The sequence below is a fragment of the Staurois parvus genome, unplaced genomic scaffold (genome assembly GCF_062004578.1).
Source record: "Staurois parvus isolate SC_StPar_1 unplaced genomic scaffold, SC_StPar_1.0 ptg000155l, whole genome shotgun sequence".
Taxonomy (NCBI): Eukaryota; Metazoa; Chordata; class Amphibia; order Anura; family Ranidae; genus Staurois; species Staurois parvus.
In genome coordinates this window covers 5,873,284-5,889,311 of record NW_028317951.1, presented here as the reverse complement: position 1 = coordinate 5,889,311, position 16,028 = coordinate 5,873,284, and the positions used below count along the sequence as shown (strand labels likewise).

The 16,028-nt window shown below is 41.5% G+C and overlaps 1 protein-coding gene across 2 annotated transcripts in view; it reads right to left on the bottom strand.

Moving 5' to 3' along the window:
- Window positions 1-16,028, bottom strand: part of NMD3 (NMD3 ribosome export adaptor) — a 92,569-nt gene that overhangs the window by 36,417 nt on the left and 40,124 nt on the right. For both annotated transcript variants that reach the window (XM_089675446.1, XM_089675447.1), the window contains one exon: window positions 1,585-1,681. In XM_089675446.1, the coding sequence (XP_089531572.1) occupies window positions 1,585-1,681 (97 nt within the window). The remainder of the gene's footprint in view (window positions 1-1,584; window positions 1,682-16,028) is intronic.

Genomic DNA, 16,028 nt, shown 5'->3' with positions numbered 1-16,028 from the left:
GGTGAGAATACTTTCAGTGTTAGCAGCAGCCTCAGAATATTTTTTTTAATATATACTGTATATCTATATTTTTATACACATTTATTTAGCAGCGCACTGGTAATTTTGTATAATATATCTGTGCTAGGGAATTGACCCCTTCCAAACTAGGCACATTTGCAAGCAAATTCAGAGGCCTATTCCAAGTCAATAAAGAGGAGAAAAAAATGGAAACAAAAAGTTAGAAATACAGTACACAAAATTGTATTTATTTTTTTTGCCTGCAATTGTTTTGAGTTGGTGACAGGGTCTCTTTAACCACTTGCCCTCCTGAGCATTTACCCCCCTTGCTGACCAGGCCATTTTTTTTTGCGATACGGCGCTGTGTTACTTTAACTGACAATTGCGTGCTCATGCAACGCTGCACCCAAATGAAACGTCCTTTTTTTCCGACGAGCTGAGCTTTCTTTTAGTGGTATTTGATTGCCTGTGCATTTTTAATTTTTATGTGCTATTAAAAAAAAAAAAAAAAGACAGACAATTTTGAGAAAAAAAATTATATTTTTGACTTTTTGATATTAAGCACGTCCAGTAAAAAAATTGAAAAAAAAAAAATCAAATTTCTTCATAAACTTAGGGCAAAATGTATTCTGCGATATGTCTTTGCTAAAAAAAAATCCTAATACATGTAAATTAATTGGTTTATGTGAAAGTTATAGCGTTTGCAAATGGCGGCATAGATACTGGAATTTTTTTTTCCTTTTTTACTAGTAATGGCGGCGATCAGCGACTTATAGCTGGACTACGTCGGGTATTCTGACACTGGGGGGAACTGACTTGGTGTCACCGACATCCCCAGTGACACCAATACAGTGATTTGTGAGGAAAAAAAAAGAAGCACTGACACTATACTAATGGCACTGGGCAGGAAGGGATTAACCTGAGGGGTGATCAAAGGTTAACCGTGTGCTGTTTCACAGTAAGCTCTGTGTGTGTGCTTCACTGTAATCACACTGCTTTGGATGGCTGTGCTGTGCACAGCCATCCAAAGCAGTGTACACAAGCTGACAGGGAGGAGGACTGTACTGTTTACATACAGTTCTCCTCCCCATCGGAGATCCTTGGAAATCACTGGGCACCACACCCGTGCCTCCCTATAGAAGTATATCTGCTATAGGGCGGTCGGGAAGCAGTTAAAGTAATTCTGTTATGAGAGAATTACAAGGGCTGCAATTTCAAATGCTAGTTGCCTAGTTGCAATTCTGCCTGCGGACTTCAATACTTTCCAAGATACTGAGCTGGAAAAAGTAAGCAGATCATGAACAGCTAAGTGAAGACCATGCCCATTTACTTGTCCCAGGTCAGTAACACAAAGCACTGAAACAAGGAGGGGTAGCCTGCAGCCTAGCAAGCATTCAAAGAGGAGAGCTCAGCAATGGCTATTGGAACATGTCACTTAGTGAGCATAAGCAGTGTCACAACTAAAAAGATTACGATATGGAGTTCTTTCATGTAGAGCTTATATGAAAAATGCTAATCTTGCACCACAGTTTTGCCTCACATGGAAAACAGACAATAACCACATGAATTTTCATCATAACTAACCTTGCATACTGGAACTATTTCCACAGAAAATGTGCTTTTATAATTGTAGGTGTTTGAATGGATGTCATGAGAGATGAGGCGCTGGGATGCTTTGGATCTAGAACACAAGAAAGCATTTTCTTTTTCAACAGTCAGAAAACAAACGCAAACATATTTTAAAATTAGAAGTTCTCAAAGTATCAAAGAACTGAAAAATTAGTAAAAATATTATGGAGACTATGATTACTATGTAAAATAAACAAATACAGCAAGTTCCTTTAGATATAACGCGTAAGTGCTTGCTCACAAATATGCGGATTGGATGAGGTTTGAACCACATCCAATCTGCATGACATGTGAAATAACATTGCTTCCTATAATGACTGTTCACATACACTATATTGACAATAGTATTGGGACACATATTTACATAGTTAGTCTGGCTGAAAAAAGACAAAAGCCCATCCAGTTCAACCATAAAAAAAAAAAGTTATAATCCTACACCCACAGTTGATCCAGAGGAAGGCAAAAAAATACCCCAGCAAAGCACAATCCAATTTGCTCCTGCAGGGGAAAAAAATTCCTTCCTGATCCCCCAAAAGGCAATTGGATATTTCCTGGATCACCTTTACCTATAAATGTTAGTATCCAGTTATATTCTGTGTATCTAGAAAAAAATCCAGGCCTTTTTTAACCACTTGCCCTCCTGAGGATTTACCCCCTTTCCGGGCCAGGCCATTTTTTTGTGTTATGGTGCTGCATTACTTTAATTGACAATTGCATGGTCATGTAACGCTGCACCCAAATTAAATTTATGGTCTTTTTTCGCATGCGCCCCCTACCCGGAAATGCAAAATCATGTATTTATACACACACGTGATTTTGTGCACCCATGCCGCCCTGTAGCAGTATTTCTGCTATAGGGCGGTCGGAAAGTGGTTAAAGCAATCCACTGAGCTGGCCAGACCCAACTCTTGAGCAAGTCTATTCCACATTTTCACAGATCTTACTATGAAGAAACCTTTCTGTATTTGGAGATTAAATCTCCTTTCCTCCAGACGTAGATTGCCCCCTTGTCCTCTGTGATGACCTCAGGGTGAATAACTCTACACAGAGTTCACTATATGAACCACTGATGTATTTATACATGTTGATCATATCCCCCTAAATCTCTTGTCAAGAGAATAAATTAATTTCCTCTAACCTTACCTCATAGCTGAGCTCCTCCATGCTTCTTATCAGTTTGGTTGCCCTTCTCTGTATTTTCTCCAGTTCCCCAATGTTCTTTTTGTGAATTGGTGCCCAAAACTGAACTGCATATTCCAGATGAGGTCTTACTAATGATTTGTACAGGGGTAATATGATATATATCTCTCTCTGGAGTCTATACCTCTTTTAATACAAGAGAGGATTTTGCTCACTTTAGAAACCCCCCCCCCCCCTAGTGTGTATGATGCATGCATATTCTTAGATTCCAAGTGCATAACCTTACATTTATCAACATTAAACCTCATTTGCCACATAGTTGCCCAAGTAAACAGTGTATTGAGGTCGGCTTGTAAATTGGGACACATCCTGTAAGGACGTTATTCCACTGCACAGCTTGGTGTCATCTGCAAAGACTGAAATGGTACTTTTAATCCCAGACCCTATATCGTTTTTAAATATATTAAAAAGTAAGGGTCCCAACACTGAACCTTGGGGTACACCACTAACAACCCTAGATGATTCAGAGTGGGAATCATAAACCCCTATTCTCGGAATACAATCTTTCAGCCAGTTTTCTAACCATTTACATACGGATTATTCCAAGCCTGTAGACTTTACCTTACACATTAGCTGTGTGTGGGGAACTGTGTCAAACGCTTTTGCAAAATCCAAGTATACCACGTCCACCGCCACCCCTCTGTCCAAGGTTTTGCTCACCTCCTCATAAAAAAAAATCTGATTTATTTGATAACTTCTGTCTTTCATGAATCCATGCTGTCGGTTGCTTAAAATATTTTTTTTTTTCCAGCAAGAACTCATCTATGTGGTATTTTATTAAACTCTCCAGCATCTTCCCAACTATAGAACTTAAACTAACAGGTCTGTAATTACTTGGTAAAGATTGTTACCCCTGTTTAAAAATTATATATCTCTCTCTCTCTGGAGTCTATACCTCTTTTACTACAAGAGAGGATTTTGCCCCTTCCCTCCCTCTAAATCGGAGAATTCAGGTGTTCCAATCACCTCCATGGCCACAGGTGTATAAAATCAATCACCTAGGCATGCAGACTGCTTCTACAAACATTTGTGAAAGAATGGGTCGCTCTCAGGAGCTCAGTGAATTCAAGCTTGGTACCCTGATAGGTTGCCACCTGTGCAAAAAGTCCATTTGTGAAATTTCCTTGCTACTAAATATTCCACGGTCAACTGTTAGTGGTATTATAACAAAGTGGAAGCAACTGGGAACAACAGCAACTCAGCCATGAAGTGGTAGGCCATGTAAAATGACAGAGCGGGGTCAGCGTATGCTGAAGTGCACAGTGCAGCGAAGTCGCCAACTGCCTACAGAGTCAATAGCTAAAAGATCTCCAAACTTTGTATGGCCTTCAGTTTAGCACAACAACAGTGTGTAGAGCTTCATGGAATGGGTTTCCATGGCCGAGCAGCTGCATCCAAGCCTTATATGACCAAGTGCAATGAAAAGCATTGGATGCAGTGGTGTAAAGCACGCCACCACTGGACTCTAGAGCAGTGGGGACATGTTCTCTGGAGTGACCAATCACGCTTCTCTGTCTGGCGATCTGATGGACGTGTCTGGGTTTGGTGGTTGTCAGGAGAACGGTATTTGCCTGACTGCATTGTGCCAAGTGTAATGTTTGGTGGAGGTGGGATTATGGTATGGGGTTGTTTTTCATGAGTTGGGCTTGGCTCCTTAGTTCCAGTGAAGGGAATTCTTAAGGCGTCAGCATACGAAGACATTTTGGACAATTTCATGCTTTTAACTTTGTGGCAACAGTCTGGAGATGGCCCCTTCCTGTCCAATATGACTGCACACCAGTGCACTAAGCAAGGTTCATAAAGAGGCATGGATGACAGAGTTTGGGGTGGAGGAACCTGACTAGCCTACACAGAGTCCTAACCTCAACCCGAGAGAACACCTTTGGAGACTGTGAGCCAGGCCTTCTTGTCCGACATCAGAGCCTGACCTCAGAAATGCGCTTCAGGAAGAATGGTTAAAACATTCCCATAGACACACTCCTAAACCTTGTGGACAGCCTTACGAGAAGAGTTGAAGTTGGTATAGCTACAAAAAGGTGGGCAACTCAATATTGAATCCTACGGACTAAGACTGAGATGCCATTAAAGTCTATGTGTGTGTAAAGGAAGACATCCCAATATTTTTTGCAATATAGTGTATGTCCAGTGCACTGGCAGTGTGGATTGAAAAAGAGTCATGTCCGATTTCTGAGCAGTGCGGTCCGGTTCAGGTACAGATTACAGGCTATTGACTTCTATGGGAACCACTTCTGAATAACACGTCATCAGTTATGAAAAGGATTTCAGCATAATTTTCATCCCCAACCCCCCACCTCCTCTCCACCTCAGCAAAACTAAAAAAAGCCTTGCAAAACTGCATCCAAACCAGCCCTGAACAAGCCATGTCACAAAAACCGGTCCTGAACTGGCCCTGAACTGTTGGACTGCAGATTACAATAAGCATTGAAACCAGACTCTGAAATCCAGAAAGTATATGTGTAAATCTGCACTCAGGGTTTGTGGCTGATAGGGAAAAAACAAACTTCTTGTTTTCTCAGAATATTGGCAAGCCCTGTTCTGGGTCCTGAAGCGCAAAGACTATGTAAAACTTTTACATATAGGGGTTGGACAAAAAATAGAAATACATCATTTGCAGTTGTGAAAGGGCAACATGTTTCCTGTTGAAAGCTGAAGTGATGTAACATTCTTTTGCTTTCGCTGTGTGATGAGACACCTAGCTAACAGGTGGAAAGCCTCACTTTCGTCCTTCACTGCGTGCGCTGCTAGTAATATGGAGTCATGTTAGGCTGGATTCACACTTGTAGCTTGAAGCTGGAAACAAAAAAAGCTCAAACTTAAAAATTCAATTGTTCTTTATGGAGCCTGTTCACACCTGATTGTGCAAACAGCCACCATACAGAACTGATTTTTTTTTTTAAGTTTGAGCTTTTTTTGGAGCTTCGAGCGTCAAGCTACAAAACGCTCAAGGGTGAATGCAGCCTTAGAGTTTACGGAGTTTCAAAGAGGGTAAATTGTCAGAGAGGCAAATGAAACATTAGGGTGCATCCTCTAATATACCAGCATTAAACTAGGGTATATTTTGTCCTGATATATAAAGAAATCCGAATGTCAGTATCCACCTTTGCTGATGTGGTCTAACGGTAGTTAGTAAGCTGTCAAAGAATAAATACCAAAATGAGGATGTATGAGAACCAACATGAGAAGGAATACCAACATTTCAGTAAGAAAAGGGCAAGTGTGCCATTTTCTGCTGCTAAACGTACTGCATGTTTATCTGCAGAAAGTCGACCCTGGATGCAGAACGTTCCTTCTTTTCCCAATTGTAGTTAAACTGTCTACAACATATGGTAAGCGGTAAGAACCCCTCTGCTGGTAATGCTTGGTTCCACCATGACACTACCTTAGCTTCTGCTCTTCGTTTCATTAACGCATCAACTTTATCCGAAGGATATGGCACAAAACTAAACAATTTCAGGGGGTTACAGGATAAACCTGCTTTGATACTCTCTGGCACAATCCCACATACCCCAAGCTGACTAAGCTCAAATTTGTACCCTAGTAGCAGGTGTAAGGCATCACCCATGTGAAGCAGGATTTTGAAAATGGCAGAAGCGTGGTGAGATGATAGCGTTACAACCTATGTGATGATTGTTGCTTGGATTTAATTGATGCACATTTTTTTTGTTTTATGTGTTATTTATATGTTATTTTATGGGGGACATTGGCAATAAAAATTTGAAACAGAGTTACAACCTATGTGGTTCGTTTATACTTTTATTTACCGTATTTTTCGCACCATAAGACGCACTTTTTTCCCCCCAAAAAAAGGGGGGAAAATGTCAGTGCGTCTTATGGAGCGAATATGGAGCGGCCGGTCCGGTATTTCCACTGCCGCCGTGTCAGAATACCGGGCCGGCCGCTCAGCTCTACAGCGGGACCTTATAGAGATGACTGCTGACCTTTGGGGAGGGGGGGGGAGCTGGTACCTGAATTTGACAGATACCCGCTCCCACTTCCGTGGAGTTGTTCTTTCATCTTACCCGTTCCTCTATCCAGCGGCGCGGTCTTCCCGGCTTCTGTAGTGTGGGCATGACAGCCGGGTGCCAAGTGCGCATGCGCAGGAAGTGGTGCTTTTTGTGAATGGTAAGGCGGCACCTGGGACACATGACAGATCCCAGAAGCCGCCGGACCAATCACAAAGCGCAAGTGCTTCTCGCTCATGCGCACTGGGCACCCAGGTGTCATGCCGAGCGCCATTACAGAAGCCGGGAAGACAGCGCGTGGCTGGATAGAGGAACAGGTAAGATGAAAGAACAACTCCGCGGAAGTGGGAGCGGGTATCTGTCAAATTCAGGTACCCGCTCCCCCCCCTCCCCAAAGGTCAGCAGTCATCCCCTGTACGCTGTCCGCAGTCTCTGGTCATCCCTGTACTGTGTCCGCAGTCTCTGGTCATCCCTGTACTGTGTCCGCAGTCTCTGGTCATCCCTGTACTGTGTCTGCAGTCTCTGGTCATCCCTGTACTGTGTCCGCAGTCTCTGGTCATCCCTGTACTGTGTCCGCAGTCTCTGGTCATCCCTGTACTGTGTCCGCAGTCTCTGGTCATCCCTGTAATGTGTCCGCAGTCTCTGGTCATCCCTGTACTGTGTCCGCAGTCCCTGGTCATCCCTGTACTGTGTCCGCAGTCCCTGGTCATCTCCTGTACTGTGTCCGCAGTCTCTGGTCATCCCTGTACTGTGTCCACAGTCTCTGGTCATCTCCTGTACTGTGTCCACAGTCTCTGGTCATCTCCTGTACTGTGTCCACAGTCTCTGGTCATCTCCTGTACTGTGTCTGCAGTCCATTAGTTCAGAATTTTTTTTTCCTGTTTTCTGCCTCTAAAACCTAGGTGCGTATTATGGCCAGGTGCGTCTTATGGAGCGAAAAATACGGTATGTACTGGACCTATTGGATTTGTCTGAACGGTGGTGTGTGACGAGCCTAAAAGGAGGATATTTTGATAAGCTTGGTTTGCACCACGTTCTGGTGAGTGTTCATTTTGATGGGGTGCTAGTCACTTATAGAGTACAGTGGGGCTGGAGTGAATTTTTCAAATACAGTGATAGTCCTTACAAGAAGTATTAAAGGTGGACATGACTCTCGTTATTACACTCTGTCACACCTCAGTGGAAGTTCTATTTCATTTTTTCATTTTTTAATATATGAGATTATTATATATGTTTATTGCTTAAAATTATATGAAGTGAAGCGCTGTTTTATAAGGATCACTTTGCACCCATAATGCTTAAATTTGTTTATTATCAAAACAGCAGTTTGGTTTTTTTTTTTAATTAATTCACCAATACTAAGCGCGTAGTTTATATGCTCTTACAGGAGTTTCTTTGTTTATACAATTCAAGATAAAGCCCTTAGTGAAGGGAACCTGTTGCATCAATCGATAAATGGGGGTAGGGGAGAGGCAGAAGTCAGAAGAAAAGCGTCAGGCCATTACCGCATGTCTTAACTGCAGGTAATAGAAATTAATCTGCACAAGGAGATTACATTTAGATTGCAAGTCTGCAAAGGGTAACAAATTGCCATTTTAAAAAACCTGTTTCACATGGGTGATGCCATACACCTGCCACTTGGATTCATATTGAGCTTAGCCAGCTCACTCAGGGTGTGGGGGATTGTGCCAGAGTACTAAAGCAGGTATATCCTGCAACCCCTGAAGTTTAGTTTTGTACCAAGTCCTATTTGGTTTAGCAAAGGATTGCCATTCCAGCCCTTTGGCTAAAGATGAGCGTTAATGAAACAAAGGGCCACATCTAGAGTAGTGTCATGGTGGAACTGAGGATTACCAGCAGGGGGGTTCATACTACTCACCATATGTTGCAGTTGAGAAGACATATAATAGAGTCATGGGTCAGGAAACGCAATACCTCCTGCCATCTTAGGGCGCAGGAGTTGTTCTAGCTTAATCCTAGGAGGGCCTTGCTTCCATAAAAGGGAGCGGAAATGGGAGTTAACAGAACGAAAAGTTTTATGAGGAATTATCACTGGGGAATTGTGTAGTAGAGTAATTGTTTCAGAAGTATAATTTTAACCAAATTGGCCTGGCCTATTAAAGAGATCCGCAGTTTCCGCCATATCTGTATTTTATCTCAAAAACGTTTAAGCAGCAGGTTAATACTGAGCCCTAGAAAATCAGTGACTGTTCTAGAGATCACAATGCTCAAGTATTTAAAACTAGAAATTATAGGTACCAGGCATCCTGGTGGAAGAGTGGGGCGAGTTGGTCATCAAGGGCCAGCAAAGCCTACTTGGACCAGTTAATGGTTAAGCCCGAATACCAGCCAAATTCGCCAATAACATCCATCACGGTTTGCAAGCTGGAGGAAGTCTTCTAACATGAGCATGTCATTGGCGTATAATAGTAGCTTCTCGCATATTTCACCAAACTGAAAACCATTAATGGACATAGAGGTTTGAATACGAGAAGCCAGTGGCTCTATTTCCAGGGCAAACAGAAAGGGTGATAGGGGGCAGCCCTGACGAGTGCCCCATTCCTAGGAAAACAATTTTTACACCAGATTACCCATATGAATTACAGCCTTAGGGGCGTAATAGAGCAACTACACCCATGAAATAAAGGTATCTCCAAAGCCAAAGCATTTCAAAGCCAGCCAAAACATTTCAAAGCCTCCGAAAGATATGCCATTCAACACTGTCAAATACCTTATTGACATCTAAAGATAAGACCCTAGATCCCATGTTGTCAGAGGGAGTTTGCATGTTCAGGAAGAGTCTGCGCAGGTTGATGGCAGTAGACTTGTGAGGCATGAAGCCTGCTTGATCAGAGTGTATGACACTAGCAATTATGTTAGTCTTCTGGCTAATATGTTAGCTAGGATTTTTATATCTGTCTGCTACAGAGAAATAGGCCTGTATGAATTGGGTTCAGTGAAGCGTTTTACCAGCTTTAGTAACAGAACACAAGTGGCTTAAGCCATGAAATCTGGCAATATCCCAAGATGGAACACGTCTTTGAAGATTGTAATCAAGTGGGGTAGCACAGAGTCCGTGTATTGCAAGTATACTTTCATGGGCTGAAGTTCATCTTTAAACATATTTTAACTGCAGCAAAACAATCAATCACAAAGACTTGCCAGAAAATATCTGGATAAAATAATTTTTAGATATACACAATATATATTCTTTCAAGTATGGAAACTCTGGGTCACATATGCGGATTCTCATCTAGAAAGCAGTCTTTAGCAAACATATAGGATCATGGTCTATTTCACCCTCTGACTGTGGCTGAGAGAGGATGGGCATCCCTCTTTTTCCTTAAACCACCATATCCCACACGTTACCCTCACTCTTGACTACCACACGTGTCATCCTGTCACTTTCCCCTTCTCATTTCTCTACCCCCTCCCTTTTTTCTTCTCTTCCTAGTTAGACCCCTTTCACACAGAACCGACTCTGTACACAGATCCCCTGCAGATCAGAGCAGAGCGGGTGGATCTGGGTCTGTATCTACTGAGTTTCTGCAGAGTGGACATGGACAGAGCCCACTCTGCTCAATGGGCAGACGGGTGTAAACGGACTCCACTGTCCATTTAATCCCAACTGCCCTCTGATCTGATCCACCTAGATGTAGGAGGGCAAATCCCCTTCCATTTTTCCTCTTTTTTTAGTAGACCAGATTGGATCGGAGGTAGGGGGGTGTAAAACTGACAAGCAGACCTAATCAGACCCTTTGTGTGAAAGGGGCCTTAAGCTTGATATACACAGTTTCCTGTTCAGCCAACGCGCTGAATGAAAAACAAAGAAACAAAAAACACACATTTCTCCATCCACACAAACGGGTTGAATGGACTTTGTATTCTGATAGTGACAGAATACACTGATCAGCAGCTGCAGCTAACTGGCAGAAAAAAATCCAATATGTTCCTTCATCAAAGGTCAAACTATCAACTTTTGTTGAGTGGTAGAAGCCCACAACCTAATCAAAATTCATCTGTAGGATCGGCCAAATTTTAATGAATGTATGGCCAGTTTACCTTTTCTATTAACTGGAACAGTATCCTCCTCTCTTCAATCAAACTGAAGCCAATCAGTTCTCATTAATGCCCAAGTGTACTTCAACACTTGCTATTTACTCCTTCGATTTTTTTTAAATTTTGTTTCGACATATAGCTGTATTCACAAAATATTGTCCGTCATTGAACCACTAGAAAGGCAAGTTCATTATCTTCATTGCATATCTCCAGACAAAGACACCTGTTAACCCCAAGGTATTGGTTCACATTCATGCACTATATGAACATGTTTTTTTTATGGTCCTTTTAAAAGTGGTTGTAAACCCTTACATATACTCAGTGAAGTGACTAGCATTAGGTGATACACAGTGATGAAACAAATCCTCCTACATAAATTATACCAGTTTATCTGCAGTCTTCGTTTCCCTACATCCCTACAAAGTGCTGAATTTATGTCCTCATGCACACTGGACGTTTTTTACAGCTGCTGTTTTTGGCTTTTAGCGTTTTATTTCTACAGCCAGTAAACTCCCCAACATCTGTCCCTACACACAGACTGTAATCAGCGTTTTTTGGCAGGGGCGGTTTTTCGCTGGAAAAAAACCCATAACTAGTGGGTTTCTAGAGGAGTTTTTTAGCTGTAAGAACGCTCTAAAGCTGAAAAAGCCGCAAAATGCAGTAAAATGCACAAACTGGTGGTTCTGGACTTTTTTGAGCAAAAAAAAAAAGCTAAAAAATGCAAACACGAAAAAATGCGGCTAAATGGTACTGCAAAAATGCTAAAAAAAGGCTGAACAATTCACGTTTTAACAAGACTACACAGCTAAGGTTACCAGCGTTATAAAAACGCCCAGTATGCATGGAGGCTATAGACTGACAGTTCAAAAAAAGGGGTCAGAGAGCTGAAATTACACTCTGCAGAGCTCAGTGAGAGCTTTGAAGCCGAATGGAGGAAAGAGACACCCCCCTCCCCTCCAAACAGCTCACAGGAACAGAGCTGAAGCTGTCAATCTGGTTTAGGTCCCTCCCCTGTCACAATTTTTCTCCTGGTGTCAGAAAAACTTGGCAGTAGTGATTCATGCTGATAACAGAGGAAGGCAGCAGACAGAAATGACGCTTAATGCTCTTAATTGTGTGAAGTATACACTATAGAGGGATGTTCTTTGTTCATATTTTATGTCTGAAGTTTACAATCACTTTAACTACTGTTTGTTATTGCGCCAAAAACCGAGATAAAATTCTTGTGTAGTTCTGTCTATGGGTGTTCTCAGCTCATTGTGTGAATTCCAATGTTGACTGAATTATGGGAGAAGATTCTTTATAACTCAGAACCATACTATTCTTTGTTCCTGAAGTATAAACATTCTTACACTACCAAGCACTTAGGTTAACCTGAATGTGGCCCTAAATTTGGAGTGGGGTATAGCATCACTGTGGACCTAATTTTTAATTGCTATGAGAAACATGAAACTATAACAAACGTTTTCCTTTGCTCAAGGTTGAGATTGTGTGCCTTGAATTCCAGATGAAATTGTTAATGTTCATAGATCTGTACTGGCAGTTATAAGCAGGCAGCAAAACACTGCCTGATGTACTGATCAGAAATGTAATTTCACACCACTGAATCATTAATATACAATTCAAAAAGAGCTTTCCAATGAAAAGTCTCAAAATTATTAGGTACACACAAGTAAGGCCAATACCCAGCTGCAGAACTCTAATACCCAACATGTGGCTCCTTATGTGTGTTTTGGGTTTATATCACATGGAAACTGATGTGAGAAAAACAATTTTTTTACAGCCGAGATGCTACTTTAATACATACCAGACATTCAAAACACTTGGCTTTGATCTAGAAAAAATAGAATATTGGCGGCATTAAACAGATGAAACAGATGCCCCAGAGTTTGGAAGCTTGACACGTGCTTTTTATTTAGCACTAGAACAGTAATAAAGCACCTGGAACACACATTTTACAGCACGGCAAGAAAGCCTACGAACACAGTGGAAGAAAGAAAACTATATATTAAACAGTTTCCATGGCAAGGATGTCAAATGAAGTCTTCTCTCACACTTTATGGACATCCGTTAATGTAAATAATACATCAAGTATACTTCCCACATAGGAAAGATCTTGCATTAAACTCACTTGGTAATATAAGGGGGGTGAGCTCTTTAATGACGTTATACACATTCTATATAAAGAAAGAGGCAGCTCCTTTATCCTCTTTGTATGCACTAGTGAATGTCACTTTGCTTTTTTCTTTTCACTATGGGATGTCCCGCTGGGGGCCTGTCAGAGAATGAGAGTTTACCTATGGTTCAGAACTGTCACTTAATTCTTAAAGCATGCTGACAAATTAACAATTCGTTATAGCTGTCACATTAGTAAAAGATAAAACAAAAGGGTGACTGCTTCATCTTTTGCTGCAGTTAATTTGTGATCATATCAATATAGGGAGCAGTGTGGCTTGCTCTCCAATTGCTTAAAGTGTATATAAACCCAAAATCTATTTTTCTGTTTGGGTGGTATCATGCCTCACTGGGTACAATTTTCTTAAGCAAACATTTTTTGTGAATCTGTTGCAAAATAGGCTGACAAAGTTAAGCCACTGCCTCGCACTTAGCAGCAGCATTGCGGGGCCTACTGTGTGCAATTCTCCAGTTGGCATTTGGGCTTCCCATTACGTCACTGCATGCCTCACAACCTGTCACCACCATTGGCCTACTAAAGTGCACCCATGGTCAAGTAAAGAAGGCTGACAACACTGCAGCTGTCAGCCTGAAACAGAAAGTGCTGTTACTGGGAAAATATCCAGATAAGACATTTTGCAAAGGATCACAAGCTCATGCCATAATGTGCTAGTATACACCACAAACTAGCACATTATGACAGGCTTACCTAAAAAATGGATCCCTCCAGCAGTGAGCGGTCACCTCTAACAGAGCTTCCATCTTCACCTGGTGCTTCCAAGTTTGTGGGTTCTGGCCATTTCAATGGCCAAGCCACTATGACATCACTCCTGTGGCACAGCTCTCTCAATGGACAGCATAGCGTCCATTGAAAGCACTGTGCACATGTGCTGGTGACATTTAATGTGTAGCAGCCGGTGATCTCTCCTAAAAAGATACACATTTAAGAGATATTTACTGTATCTACAGATAAGCCTTATTATAGGATTACCTGTATTTACTAGGGATGCACCGAAGTTTCGGTGGCCAAAATGTTTCGGACAAAAATACCCCTATCGGCCTTTGGCTGATATGAAAATAGGCACCAGTACAGGTGATAAAAATAGCTCTGCCCACCGTCCCCACCCGGTGGTTCTCAGGCTTACCCGAGAACCCATTCCAACGATCCCAGCAGCTGGGCAAATAGATTAGTGAAGGAAAGATGGCCTCACTCATTTCTATGCCCTTGGAGGATCGGAGCCATGTAAACCAGGCCATTTTTTTTTTTTAAAGCACTAGATCAATGCTTTTTTTTTTTTTTTTTTTTTTAACCTAATGCTTTACATTGTAGAGGAGAGATGTGGGGTCTTGTTGACCCCAGATCTCTGCACAAAGAGACCTTTTCACTGCTTATTTCTATCACAAGGAATGTGTGCATTCCTTGTGCCAGGAATAAAAGGGCTAAAAAAAAAAAAAAAAATTAAAAAAAAAAGGGACAGTTTAAAAAAAAAAAAAGTAACAAAATAAAATTAAACAAAAAAAAAAATCTTTTACAGTGACCCCGCCTCACTCCCCCCCCCCCCCCCACACACCCACACACCCTTCCCCCACCCCTCCCCCCCTTCCCCGTGCAGGGGTGAAAGCATACATAGGCCACAGATGTAAACAGTGTTCAAACCACACATGCAAAGTATTGACGCAAACGTCAGAGCGAGAGCAATAATTCTAGCAGCAGACCTCCTCTGGAAGTTTAAACTGATAACCGGTAGAAAGTGTCACCCATGGAGAAATGCAGTTTGTCGTTCAACTGAGTTGTACAGTTCACAGTTCAATAAAAAGATGGAAAAAGTTCTGAAATTATTTATCTTTGTCTAATTTTTTTAAATCACAGAAACCTGACATTTTAACAGGGATGTGTAGACCTTTTATATCCACTGTATACTTCTGATCCCGCCAAGAAATTCTGTACATTATTGAAACACCATATCCTAATTTTTACTGATGTAGTAGCTTGAACCCACAACAAAAAGAAGACCCTCATTTATTACTGCCACCCACACAATTACTTTTCAGGCATTAACCATATTTTCATCTACCACACCCCACCCCTGCTCCTTTTTCCAAGACTAAAAATTCTCACACCCTGGTCAGACCATGATCCCTTCAAACCACTCTAAATTCCCAGCACCCAATTTTAAGGAGCATAATTGGGTGTTGAATGACTAATTACTACATCACTTGGGTATCCTCTTTCTACCCAGCAGACCATAATACTTTGCATAAAATATACTTCCTCCTTAACATCCCCCATTATCTTATGAGAGACTAACAAAACAAATATTCTCTGGCCACCTAATTGAAAAGGCCATCACAAAAAAAAATTAGGAAGAAATAGATCAAACAAATTAAAGACCGACTACCAGACACATCTTGACCACTTCAAATCAAAACAGACCCCAGACCCCATGCCAATTAGTAGGATCAATCTATTTTACAGTAAAAATTAACTGTATGTATGTACGTATGTATGTATCCAATTGCCTCTCGGGGGATCAGGAAGGAATTTTTTTCCCCCTGCAGTAGCAAATTGCATCATGCTTTGCTGGGTTGTTTTTGTCTTCCTCTGGATCAACTGAGTGTAGGACTATAACTTTTTTTCTGTTTTTAAATGGTTGAACTGGATGGTCTTTTGCCTTTTTTCAGCCAGACTAACTATGTAACTAAGAATGTAACTATGTTTATTACAGGATGCCAGGGGACATCTCAAATGATACAACATATTCCTATAGCAAGGGTAAATAAGTCTGATCTAGCAAATAGATTTCACATCCCAGACCACTTACTCCAAACAATTTTGAATTGTAAACACAAGGAGGTACTCTATATTGCCAAAAGTATTGGGACAACCCCCCAAAATCATTGGATTCAGATGTTCCAATGACCTCCATGGCCACAGGTGTATAAAATCAAACACCTAGGCAAGCAGACTGCTTCTACAAACAC